This window comes from Ciconia boyciana, chromosome 6 (assembly GCF_034638445.1).
Source record: "Ciconia boyciana chromosome 6, ASM3463844v1, whole genome shotgun sequence".
Lineage (NCBI taxonomy): Eukaryota > Metazoa > Chordata > Aves > Ciconiiformes > Ciconiidae > Ciconia > Ciconia boyciana.
In genome coordinates this window covers 29,470,248-29,482,968 of record NC_132939.1, presented here as the reverse complement: position 1 = coordinate 29,482,968, position 12,721 = coordinate 29,470,248, and the positions used below count along the sequence as shown (strand labels likewise).

At 43.4% G+C, this 12,721-nt stretch overlaps 1 protein-coding gene across 3 annotated transcripts in view; it reads left to right on the top strand.

Annotated features, from left to right (window-relative positions):
* LTK (leukocyte receptor tyrosine kinase) overlaps positions 1-12,721 on the top strand; it is a 97,310-nt gene that overhangs the window by 60,762 nt on the left and 23,827 nt on the right. For all 3 annotated transcript variants that reach the window (XM_072865546.1, XM_072865547.1, XM_072865548.1), the window contains 3 exons: positions 1,128-1,294; positions 6,649-6,743; positions 11,762-11,863. In XM_072865546.1, coding sequence (XP_072721647.1) covers positions 1,128-1,294; positions 6,649-6,743; positions 11,762-11,863 — 364 coding nt within the window. The remainder of the gene's footprint in view (positions 1-1,127; positions 1,295-6,648; positions 6,744-11,761; positions 11,864-12,721) is intronic.

The following is a 12,721-nucleotide window of genomic DNA, read 5'->3' as shown; positions in this document are numbered from 1 at the left end:
CTTCAGCATTTATATTTATTTATAAATCCAGGTCAAGTTTGTTGGATAGTTCCAACAAAATAAAATGTACTTGGAGCTAGGTTCACAAAACCAGGAGGAGGAGGAGCAGTAACTGTTGGTTATGGTGTACAGGTCACAGGAGATCTGGACCCATTCTGTCCTCCACTGGCAAGGATTTGAAGCCCCATTTCAGGAGCAAGGGACTTCCTGCGGTTGTTCTTTGCAGCACAAGTGTGTGTTTTCTCCCTTTCCTGCTGGTGCTGGTGCTCTCTGTAATCTAAAGAGCAGTTGAGTGCTCAAAGCAGTGGTGGAAATAGCAGTTCTCTCTTGCTCTGTGGCAAAGTGGAAGTGGTTGCCCCAGAGCAAGAGGAACGAGTGCTGTTTCAAAATATTCTTTGGCTTGGTGATCAGGTTGCTCACTTCTCATATGGGTGCTATGGTCCAGATGGTGCCTATGACTTGGAGCAAGTATATGGTTTGAGGTTTCCTGCCTCTACAGACAGCCTAATTCCTCATTTCGAGGACATTTGGAGCAGGGTAGCTGTCCCCTCGGAGTGCTTTTGTGCCCTATTAGAGTGCCTGGGTATAGATTAAGCTGTATCAGTGCAACACATTAACCTGGGTGGTTACAATGGGAATCCTTAAGAGATTTAAACTGTGGTTCAAACCCTTTCAGCGGAATCTTTAAGCTGGTGAGAACACTGAAGAGGAACGTGGTTAGGATTGTTTTTCTCCAATAACCTAACTCTAGTGGAAGCATTTAATGATAAAGCATTTCTTGAGTTTAAGCCTGTGTTCCTCTGCTTTACTGCTTTTTGCTCCTGAAGGAGATGATAAGGAAACCAGTGCGCTCTCACCCAGATGTGTCTGAGGCCATGGATGTTGTCGTTAGTGGTTGGAGAACAGCTGCCTAACAGGAGTGTCAGTCAGGGCCTCCACCAAGAAAATGCTGTGCTAGGAACAGTGATGAGTCGTACACAAGCAATGGGGACCTTAGTGGTGTGCGTGATTAAACAATTTGACTCAGGATCAAAGGTTTGGTCTCTCAAATCCCCAGAGAGGGGGGAAGTGAGTATCTTTCCCTTTTTATCCCAGGATATAATTCTTTTTCTCTTCCTCTATTACAGATCCAATTCTCAGTGCATGTTTTTGGCAGCTACAATGGTACCGTCTCCTTCTCTGTCAGGGAAGAGATAAAGGGAGCTCCAATCACCTTGCCAATGTGGGAAAGAGTAGGGAGCTGGAGTGACCACTGGTTTCTCATCACCTTGCCAATGCCAGTGCTTCAGAACCGGTAAGAGCTCTACCGGCAGCATCCAGGGTTATCTCTAGAGATTTAGTAAATTGTTACTGTCTTTGTTGTGAAGCATTGCTTTCATTCTTGCCTGCTTCCAGGGCCATTTCTACTGAAAAAATTACAGGAGTACTGCAGTTCTGCTTGCTGAGGAAGTATTCTGTCATACGTGCATATCTTCATGCACATACACAGCTTAGCTCAGCACAAGCCCATACTGTGTGTCTGCACCTACAAGCAGCCTCAAACTGTGCTTAGGTGTTGGGAATAGCAAGTGTCTGTACTAGAAACACTCTAGCAACCTGAGAAAGCCAGTATACTCACAGTGGCAAAGTGCTCCCAGCAGGGCAACAGCTATATTACTGTAGCTGCACTTTGTACTCCCACAGTATAAACAGCCATGTGAGTCAAATGAGTGGTAAAACCACAGTTTAGCCAATACAACTGTCCAGTCTAGGATCTATGTCAGTGCAGCCTAGGCAATTGGAGATCATTCATTGCCACATCACTGATGCAACAATCTCAGACTGTTGCCCAAATCAGCCTTGCAATAAAATTTTCACAGTTTTAGATGTGAAAATACAGCATGACATTGGTTTTTAAATGAAGTCAAATATTGAAGATTCAAAGAATTTCAGCCCAATCTATTTTTAATCAGGTATTTCTCCTCCCTCATCCAGTGTCATTCAGTCTCAAGCCATGTAGCTGGTGTTGGCAGCTGGCTATTTTGCACGACATAAATGATTTTTAAATTGCTCTAATCTGTTTTTTTGCATCTTCCTCAGGAAGGCCTGTTTCACATGACACTTAAGAAAAAAAAAAATCTCAAAGTCTGTACAGTGAATATTGTAAATGGAAAAATATCTACCTAATATTGGCAATAGATAATGTCTCAAAACTTCATGGATTAGAAGGTGTGAGGGGATTCTTTTTAACTTCAAATATTCTCCGCATCTTTGTGTAAAAGGCTAAGGGATTTGGGTTTGGAAGTGATGGCAATTCAGACCCAAGCAGCAGTAAAACTCAGAGAGAGAATGTTGTTCCACCCTCCTTCTAGTTTAATTTCATGATTACTTTTGGTCTCAGCATTATCATGTGTTCACCATACGCACCTTTGCCATGAATTATTCCTTTAGGATAGGATAGGTCTGCATGCTGGCAGTGTATTTAATATTCTTGTCTGACGCAGTCTGGAGCCCTGTGGATTAGCATCTGTTTAGTTCTGCGTATGTAAAGTATGACCAGTGAATTTGTCCAGAATAGCTCTTTTCCCCAGGCACTTTCATGTGAACCTAACCACAGCAGAGTCCTAGGAGCTCTTGAGAAGTATTTAAGATCTTCTGCCTCCTCTGATATACGGTCCCTTATGCTTGTCCCCTGAAGCCTCTGATTTCTCCATCAGCCCTCAGTTCTGAAGGGAAATGGATCTTCTGTGGCAGGAGGGAATGGACAGCAAGAGGCTTTAGGGAGCACTAGCTCTGCTCAGCCCTGCATGAAAAAAATTGACATTCAAATACTGTAGTGTTTGAAAGAGTTGAGCACAGACAAAATGAAAGAAGTAGGTAGGTCATGCATGCATGTATTATCACAGTCTCTTTCAAGAAGTTCTGTCTTGTTTCACTTCATGTAACCTTTTTATATGCCATTTTCAGACAAATTTAAAACTGACGTGGCAGAATAGTGACAATCACTGTGGGTGCGGCTGGAACTGTTCAATCTAGCAAGCAGACCTGTGCTACCCAAGCTAGCCCAGTGACTGAAAGCAGTAATAAGTTTGTCATTTGCTGCACTGATCTATAACAGAAACAGAAGAAGCACACACTTTGCTGGAAGGTGTTGCAGCTATTTGCCCCAAGTGAGAAAACCCTGGTCTTTGTGCTCCCAGGACACTTAGGCTCCATCATAGGCCTCTTGTCTTGTTCCTTCCATGCTCTGCTCCTTCTGTCCCATCTCACCTGCTTCTGTGAGCACTCAGTGCCTTTCTTCCTTGCTTTCATATACTTGGTCTCTCTTTCTTCTCCTTCAAGCTCCAATTTGTGAACCCATTTTATCTGTCTCATGCTTCCAGTTGTAATTTCTCTCTCTGAACTCCTCCCTGCTTCTTGTTTCCGCCTCTCTTCCATCAGGTGCCTATGTCTCTGTGTGTTGGGTTTTTTTTAATTAAGTCTGACTCCCTTCCCTGTGCTTGCATTCTCTTCTCCTCCTAGTTATCTCTTGTGTGCTTTTATTTCGATGATCCCAGACCTACAGTAAAGGTTTATTCCCAGTCTTCCTGTTTGACTGGCTGTTTGTTTCTCTCTGTAGATCTCAGGCCCAAACCCCCCACACACCAAGTCCAAACTCCCCTCCTGTAAAGTTCCCAGGGAGCTCTCCAGCCTCTCCGAGATGCCACCTTGTTCACTCTGGATTCAGTTTAGGCAGCTTCTTTCTCCTATTTGGCCAGGATCAGCAAAAGAAAGAAGGGCTGGCAAAGAAAAAGTGTATTCATTAATTTGGAAGGGCAGTTCTCACTTCATGTAGCTGAAGCAGGACCTGACACAGTTAACAGCACTGCCATGGAGAGTACCATTTAGTACCAACCTTGAAGATACCCAGGGAAGAGGAGACTGCAGGATTAAAAGAATTCTACCAGGCATGGAAGTGTCCGGGATTTTAAATTTTCAAGAACGTTTTACTAAAATTTGAATAGATTCTCATTCAAATGGAAAAAAGCTCATCCCTGCCATGTGACTCTCTTCCTCACAAATTTCAGATCCCACTTCCAATACCTGGTAGCACAGAGCACTTAAAAAGTTGTCAGCATTTTCAAGCATGGTCAAAATGATGAATCCCTGCATTGCCTCATCCTCAACACTGGCAAAACATTCTGACTGCTAGGCAGGTCATACCAAATCACCCAAAATAGAAAAGTTCGGCCTAAATTGGTTTAAGGTTGGTGAAGTTGCAAACAATTGTAAACAGAGGCTTAAGGTTGGCAAAGTTGCAAACAATTGTAAAGAGAGGCGTATGGTGAACATTGCTGTACAGTCTTAGTACAGTTTGGTATAAACCTCCATGAATGACTTTTCTGTATATTCATGGATGCTGGCAGCTTTCCTCAGGAATGCAAACTCCAGTAATGCTGTGCTTAGGGAATTTTTTAGTGCTGAGTTTGGGCTGGCATGCCATTTTCCTGTATCCTGAATCTTCAGGAAACTCCTGTCCTTCTCTTGCTGTCCCCGAGAAAGTATGAAAAGGCTGTATTTGTCCCTGGTTCCTTGAAGGGATGATAGCCAGTAGCAAAGTGGGTGGGAGGGGACAGATCATGCAAGGAGAAGGGGTAGGCATGAATTGCAACACAGTTGTTGTAGCAGGACATGAATGGCTTGATGGGGCCAGAAGGAGAGAAGCCTTAGTGGATAGGAGGAGGAGGCCATGGAGGAGGTATATAAGTAGTTTTTAACAACAGCTTCCTCCAATTAATTTATTTCTTAGGATAGAAGGAAGACAAACTACACAGTTTGCTGATCAGCCTCCCAGTTGGGCATCTAGCTACTTGGAAAACTGCTTCTGGTGGTCAGCTGGCAAATTCACTCACTTGGTTCACACACACAGGGAAGAAGGGTGCTATCAGAAGAAAATCAGGCAGGCAGAAGACCAGACATCAGAGAGCTGAAGGGTGTAATATGCTGGAGTCAGTAAAATATGCTCAATGAGCAGGAACACTGGAAACCCCTCTGGCTAACACAGCACAGAGTTCAAAAGGCAAATTCCTCCCCTTTTTCTGAAGCTGTGAGGAAGGGGAGGCATACAGAGCACAGAGCTTATGAGATGTCTATTTTCACGTACTGAAGGAGGAGGGTCATTCCCCAGGCTCCCACTTGTACTCAGCTGGAGCAGAAAATCTACCTTGTAGTGCAGTGCTGTGGACCCTCTCCTGCTCTTACTCCATGGACCAGATGCAGTAGGTTGACCTGACCAAGGGTACACTGCAACGTGGACGTCTTAAGTAAGGGGTAGGCTGTGGTGCTGTATCTATGGCTATGGGTCCTAGAAGTTCCCTAGTCCTGGACTCAGGGTGCTGTGACTTTCTCTTCCATCAAATGGCTGGGGAAATTAGTGTCTTGTATCAGTGGACTTAAATACAAGGTCTGAAAATGTGAAAGTACTGCTAAATCTTCTGTAGGAAGGGGATCTAACGGCAAATTTCCCTGCTAACCCCAGAGCTAAGAGAGTGGTCATTCAAGGGACCCTTGATTTGCATTTGCTGCACCAACACTTACTTCCAGAGTGCTCAGATCCGGTAGGTGTGAATGCTTTCATTTAAGCACAAGGGGCCATTCCTGAGTTGGGGTAAAAACAGCTTATCCCTAAAGATTTTGATACAGCTATGCAACATTATATTAACTGTGGATATGGACCAACATTTGGCTGGTGGGTGGAATACGCACACATACTTTATTGCCACTAATTTGGGACAAGCGTGTTCCTAGGCTGAATGATTAATGTGTTAGGCAGGTCAGTGCTTGATCTCTCATAAATCATCATTGAGCTTCACCAGTGACAGCAGTGGAGGTCCTCTCTTTATGCTTTTAATAAGCTCTAAATGGACTGGACATCAGGCATCTGTTTATTTCTGAAATTTAATGAAAAACAATTCAGTCCTATCCATTAGAAGGAGATCCTTCAGCCCATTTTCTTTCCTTCTTGTGAATTCAGGACATGGCAATGCACATGGGACATGACAGACCTCCTAGATAAGCAGCTAACACCTGGTCATGGTAAAAAAAGATGAGCTAGGCCAGAAAGCGAACACTTCAGGGAATTATGGCTGAAATTTAAAATTCCCTGACCTTCAGCTGAAATAAACTCGTGTCACCTTGTTGAGTTACATTGGCTGAGGATCAGGCCCAAGGTTCCCGTCTATTTGGATATTGTTGTTCTGTTCAGTTTTTATTCTGGCTATCTCTTTGGGGATGGAAAGGAGGAGATTATTTTTTCCCTTCCCTTTTGCACACGTCTAACTCTCTTACCATTTATAGCAATTGAATAAGGATGATTGTGTATAAATATTAGTGAGGGACAGCAGCTTGTGTTTCTACATGTGTGTGCAGATAGCAGGGGAAGTAGTGCTCTCCTTCTTGTTCCTCAGTGAAATGTGGCATTATATGAATGCTGTTGGTCCTTACTGACTGTTGATGCGTGGATAAGACTTCTAGCAAGCCCTTTTGGCTGCTCAGCTGGGCTTGTCTGGAGGAAACATTCTAAATAGTGATGATTGTGATTCAATGATAAAGGAACATTGTCTTTTTAGGGGTTTTTTCCCTCCCTGCCCCTTTGTCTGTCTTCTCTAAAACTTCTGTCTTATTGCAAAGGTTTCAACTGCAACTCCTGGCAACCTGGGGCTGGAATTCCCAAGCTGACATTGCTATCGACAATATTACATTTGGACTGGACTGCTTCACTGACGGTGAGCCACAAATGTTGCAGAATCCCTTAAAGAATTTGAGTAGCGTAATCAGCATCCCACAGATCCAAGACACACACGGTCTGTTCCCCCCACAGAGTGCACATGGATCATTTATGTTAGCTTTTACAGCACAATGCCATTTTATCTCAGACCTACTGAAGATTGCTAGTAGAGACAATTTTACAGGGTGTCAGGATCTCCTAGTGCTCTTTTTTTTTTCTCTAATCTGGGATATCCTGTATCACATAGTTGAGACCTGTCTGTGTGTCTTGGCAAGAAGCACTGGACTTATTCCTTAGCCCCTAAATGGAAGGACTACATCACACTGTTCTTCAGCAGTCCCTGCTGACCTATGCACCCTGGGAATTGATAGCTGAAAGGAATTTGTGGAAATCAAAGGAGAAAGTCACCGTATTTTAGTGGAGGAAAGGAAGAAAATGAAGGAATAAAGTGATGCTCTGACAGTAAAGTTTAGATTATTGCAACAAATTTGTTTTACCCTGCAAGGAGGTACATCAACTGTCACTGCCAGATACATAACAGATGCGCTTTCCTTTGCTTCATTACTGCAAACGTGACTGACATCAATGTGTTCCACTGAAAAATGGAGCCAGTGCTACCCTCTGAAGCATGTTAGCAAGAGTTGGATTTTCTCAGCAGAAATGTGGGAAGAGGTTGGATACTTGAACCACTTGCAAATATTAGAAACTGCCTTATTTTTGTCCATGGAGAAATGCCCTATATGCTCTGTTATAAAGGAACTGGAGAACGTGCAGCATTTGAATTGTGACTTGCAGACAAAATGTGCATCAGTGGTCCTGTGCCACTCTTTATGTGTCACCACACCCAGTATGTCAGCATTTAGGGTAATAACGTGTCCCTGCAGAGGCTAGCTGCAGCCTAACATAACATGTGGGAAGGCTTATGTCAAAACAATGTGTTAAAAGTTCATCAACAAAAGCCCCTTTTCCCTCCCACCTTTGTCTGATTCAGTCTCCTGTTCTCTGTCCCTTTGTTCTGTGGGCACTGAAACTTTCCTTCTATAAAATGCTGAGCATGCACATTTTCATTTGAAATTAAGAGGAAGATATGTTCCTTGACGGTAATGTCATTTGTTCACTCCAGCTCCTTAACACCCCTGGCTCCCAAACACTTTGGGACCTCCATGCTAATACTTCATTTCGAAATCTTTTGAAGAAACCGAAGGGAGTGATTCCAGATGCCCTTGTGCCAGCTAATGTGCACCCAACTTCTGGAGTTTACTGCCCTCCTGAGAGCAAATACAGCCTCCAGTTTACCCGCAGACATTTTGCTGGCTCAGGTGTAGGGATGTATCCTTTGGCAAATAGGTGGGGCTTAAACGCCACTGCAGCGATGTTATCAGAGCTTGTCCATTAGATCACCCAAGTTACTCCTCATTTTCAATTAGTATAAATCGCACTGATGTCCAGGAGCAGCTGCCACTTACCCCATCTGAAGGTGTGACCCAGAGATGTGTGACTCATGCAGAAGAAAGACATCACAGAGGAAACATATTTCTCGGAAACCTTGCACTTGCCACAGTTCCTTGAATCCTCTTTGCAAATTGATGTTTTCTAGCCTCTGAAAGCAACCCCCGTGTATTTGTCTTCTCATGACTTTAATTCAGTTAGGTTGCAGAGAAGCCCAGCAGCTCTGCTGTGTTTTCAGTAATGAAATTATTTCTCCCTGGCAAGGAGAGGTTTCAGATGTCAGAGATGGAGCCAATTAAGATCCAAGCAGTGAATTCTTTGCATGAGGGCAGCAGGAAGGATGTATGGCAGGAAGGAAGAATTCGCTGCTTGCTAGATTGTAAATATTATTTTCTCCATCTATTTCAATCCTGTAGTTCAATTGCTCTACAAAACCCAGTGCAGACTCTGAAAGTACTGCTTGTCTGTATGTAAGCTGGGAAAGAAGGTGAGGTTTTCCATATACCTCAAAATTGCGGAAAGATTCCGTAAGATTTAGGAGGAAAACAAGTGGGTAGTGAGAGCAGCTCATGGGACATCAATAAGGACAAAAAACAAACAGACCATTCTTTGGATGGCAGCTCCTCGGCAGTGACAGATGTTTTCCCTCTGAAAAAGGTGAGATGAAACCACCTTCTGGTTCATACAATCACCTTGTGTAAGACGGTGTGACAGACCAGATGACATGGGTCTGGTTTGTGGTGAGAACTTTTAGGGACAGGTATAAAGATATTTTACCCTTTTAGTGAACTAGTGCTTTCATAGGAAGAGGTCTGAATTTTGAGTGTCTAAATATGAAAATGTGGGCTGGCATGGCAAATAGAGTGCTTATTGTTGCCCTCCTCAGTGCTTATGTGGCCCCTGCTTTTGCTATTACCTTTTGGTGCTCCAAGCATTATATTGCTCCAATTCAGATCACAGGTCTGTGGTCTATCAAAGTGCACTCTACTGCCCTGACCTAGGGATTACATTTCATTCTGTGCATCATTTACAATTTCCCAGAAGACTGGCTTATAAATGGCAAGACTGTTCAAAGAGAGCTTTTGCATAACATATCTCTAGTTCTTGACTTTGGAGTCCCCAACCCAGCAAAGTCTGGTTCTGTTGACCTGCCAGGCTCATTGCTTGAAGTGAATGGTGGGGGGTGGTTCAAGCCTCATTACAGCCTCATTTTACTGATTTAAGAAGGTGTTGACTAAAAATGCAGTAGACCAACCAAAGGGATGGGGAATGGGGAAGCTGGTGCAGCTTCCTATTCTTTGTCCCACTCCAGGACAAGCTGGAGAGGCTTCCAAGAATACCCCAACCTGCATTGGTAAGGTGAGATCTCTGAGGAGACCATGCACACTTTGAGGATCCTGTGGGGGAACTTACTCTGATTAATCCCGGCCCCAGGACTACTATGTCTTTTTTTCATTACAGTCCCAGAGACAGGGAAGTAGGAGTGAGTTACTTTAGCTCTTTGCCTGCAGGAGATGCCCTGTCTTTTTCCTTTACACTTCCCTCTGTCCCTTTTCAGTGTGGAAATAACAGCATTAGCTAAATCCTGGAGAAAGGAGTCCTGTGCTCTTCATATTTTTCTGATATAGGTGCACCTTAATATGAATTAAGTCTTGTTCCCTTCCATTCACTTACAGTCAACATGTTGGCTGTCAGAGGAGGACTTGCAAGCTAAAATAGACTGGAGCACCAGCCCCTGGATCTCAGGGCTACACCATGTTTGTAGAAAATGCCACCTTACAAATTCATGTCTGACAGTGCATAAAATATCAGCCTTCTAAGGGTTAATGGCTCATGTGGACAGGGTGATGCTCAGCCTGTCTTGCAGCTCGTCTGCTGCTAAGCACGAAGGAGACAGAAGCTTTCTTCCAGCGCGTTGAGGGTTTGAGACTGTTTGGAGAAGGAGGAAAGATTGTTTGTTTGGAAACGAGGCATTGCCTTAGGATACTCAGTTGGGATGCTGCAAAAAAAATCCACGCAGACACACAGCCTGACTCTCTATTTCAGAGAGTGATTTACATTCCTTTGCTCTGGCAAACATAACTAGACTTCTTGTATGTCTCTAAGTATCTGAAACTGTTGTGACCTTTGGGATTCATAATTCAGTGCAGGCTTTGTGAGACCAAGCATCTTTTCTGGCTATGTATTGTCTTTTTCATTTGGTTTTCCTTCTTGTCTTTGATCCAGATCATTTGTTTTGGGTTAATTTCATTTTTCACTGGCTTGACAACTCTATCCATTGAAGTTCTCTATCTCAGTATGAACAGAGTGTCTCAGTACAAAGCTCCCTTTTACTTCCATCCGTCAATGTGCTTTCAGTCAGACCTGGGGGGAATATTCTCAAGAGTAAAAGCTCAGCAAGGTCTCCGTGCTTCAATTAGTTATTTGGCCTTTCTGACACAGCTAACAAGGGTGTTAATTATCGCTATTTAGAGCAGTGGCTTTGCAGCAGAGATAATTGTCCAGCTGGAACTGAGTGAGTCTCTTTTGAATAGAGCATCAAACAGCTGTTAGATTCTCACAACTGGAACAAACTGAAATATTTGTAATGTTTTTCAACTAATGAAGAATGTTCAGTATTAAATTAACTGAGGGCTCATAAAATGGAAGGAAGTGTCTCCTTTTTCTTACAGAGATTTTTCCAATCAAAGATCTGCGTAAAAATGGATAATTTAACTATTGAAACAGGATGCTTGCAGATTATAAGACACGGGTTCAGTTATTACTTTTTCCTGTTGTAAGGTAGCTTTGTTTGTGTGGTGTTCTCAATGCATTTAGATGCTTTGGATCAGCAATTGCTTTGAAGTCCCTCCTCTCTGAGGAAGAGCTGATTTTTAAAGGCCCGTTTCACTGGTCAGAAATGTAGTGTTTTGCTCTGTGTTTTTCGAAAAGGTTTGTCCAAAGATTTATGGCTTGTGTCAAGGGTATGCTGCTGTTTCTTAACTGTGTATGTTAGTGAGACATGTAATTTTATTTAGTATTTTATTCTCTAAGCAAGGTCTGAGGTGCTCAAAGTTGGTTGCTGAGAGGGGAGCTATCTCTTAAGCTGGTTCACTTACCATGACGCCATTCAGAACCAAAGATAATAATTTTTGCTATCACTCTCCTTTACACCTCCATTTGTTTGCCTGTCCAGAATTGTCGCCTGCCCCTTTGATCAGCAGAGCACCAATACCTGGTATCTGTTCTCCCACACTACGCTTTTCCTAAAGTCTCTTGTAATCACAGCCAGTGCAGTTTGCTGGCCAAGGAGCTTATCCTGCAGGTGAACCTGCATGGGATAACATGGAGAGTTTGTGTTCATGTGAAGACTCACTGATTTCAGCACAGATACAAGTGTCTAACCCAAGACATGGGCCAAAAAGAATAATAAAAAATTATTATTGTTTAAAACACCTTTCTGCCCAAGGTATTATTTACTTATTTTAACCAAATGATTGTACTTAGTTCATTCATGTGATCTTTAAATTTTCCATCTCTCTTTTCTACCATCCTCCCATCTCTCATCCATTCTACAAACTATTACAGGAAGACAACCAAATAATTTTGGTGGGAAGCGCCAGTACCCACGGGAGATTAGTATCCTGGATGAGCATCTTCTGAACCCCCTGGAAGAGCCCTCCCTCCCAGGTACATGATTCAGTACTGAAAACCTGTCTCTTGGCTATAAAAGGTGGCTCCCTTCCCATCTCCTGTGTGTGATCTGCCCACCCTATAGCAACAGGGCAACTAAATGAAATCCATCCCAAAGATGTCGAGACCATGTCAGGTAGTCTCTGTTTGGCTATAGCACAGCAGTTTGCTGGAGCCCAACTCACCAGTCCTTAAATAGCAGGACCTCTTTAAAGAAAAGCAGAATCTTTACGTAAAGAAGCTTTAAGTAAAAGCAGAAGCTGGATAACTCAAACTTGGAGTGCACAAAAGTGAGCTCAGGAGTGAAAGCTGTAGACCAGTACAGAAACCTGGGGATAGAAAGAGATTTACTGGGACTTGGTGAGCAGTGAAGCTGAACCTAATGAGTGGAGAATAGGGGTGTAAAGATGAAGATCCAGGGAGGGGAAGTAAGTGAAGATCTGGAAATCCACTGAGGAGAGAAACTGGATAAACAACTAGGAGAACAGGGGACGCTGGGGACCAGTTTACTGATAGCAGTAGAGATTGCCACTCTGGGGGACAGATAACAACTGTGTGGGTGAGCAGAGCTGTCTAAAGCAGGGCCTGAGGAGGGGAGGTTGTGCTTGAGACTGCTTTGCTGCCAGCAAATACCTGTGCGTGCCTGCACGACCTCCTGAAGTCTCTGTCCACCTGAAATGTGACAACCTGTACCGCTGTCAGTTCCTGTTAGCTCAAGGGACAGAGATTTCTGTAATGTAGCTAACACTCTTACCCCAATGATCCATCTGCATGTTTGCAGCATGACATCTGTTGGGGATAGTTTTGCTTGCCTTTTCCGTTAAACAAGATTAGAATTTTTCTTTTAAAGGTTTG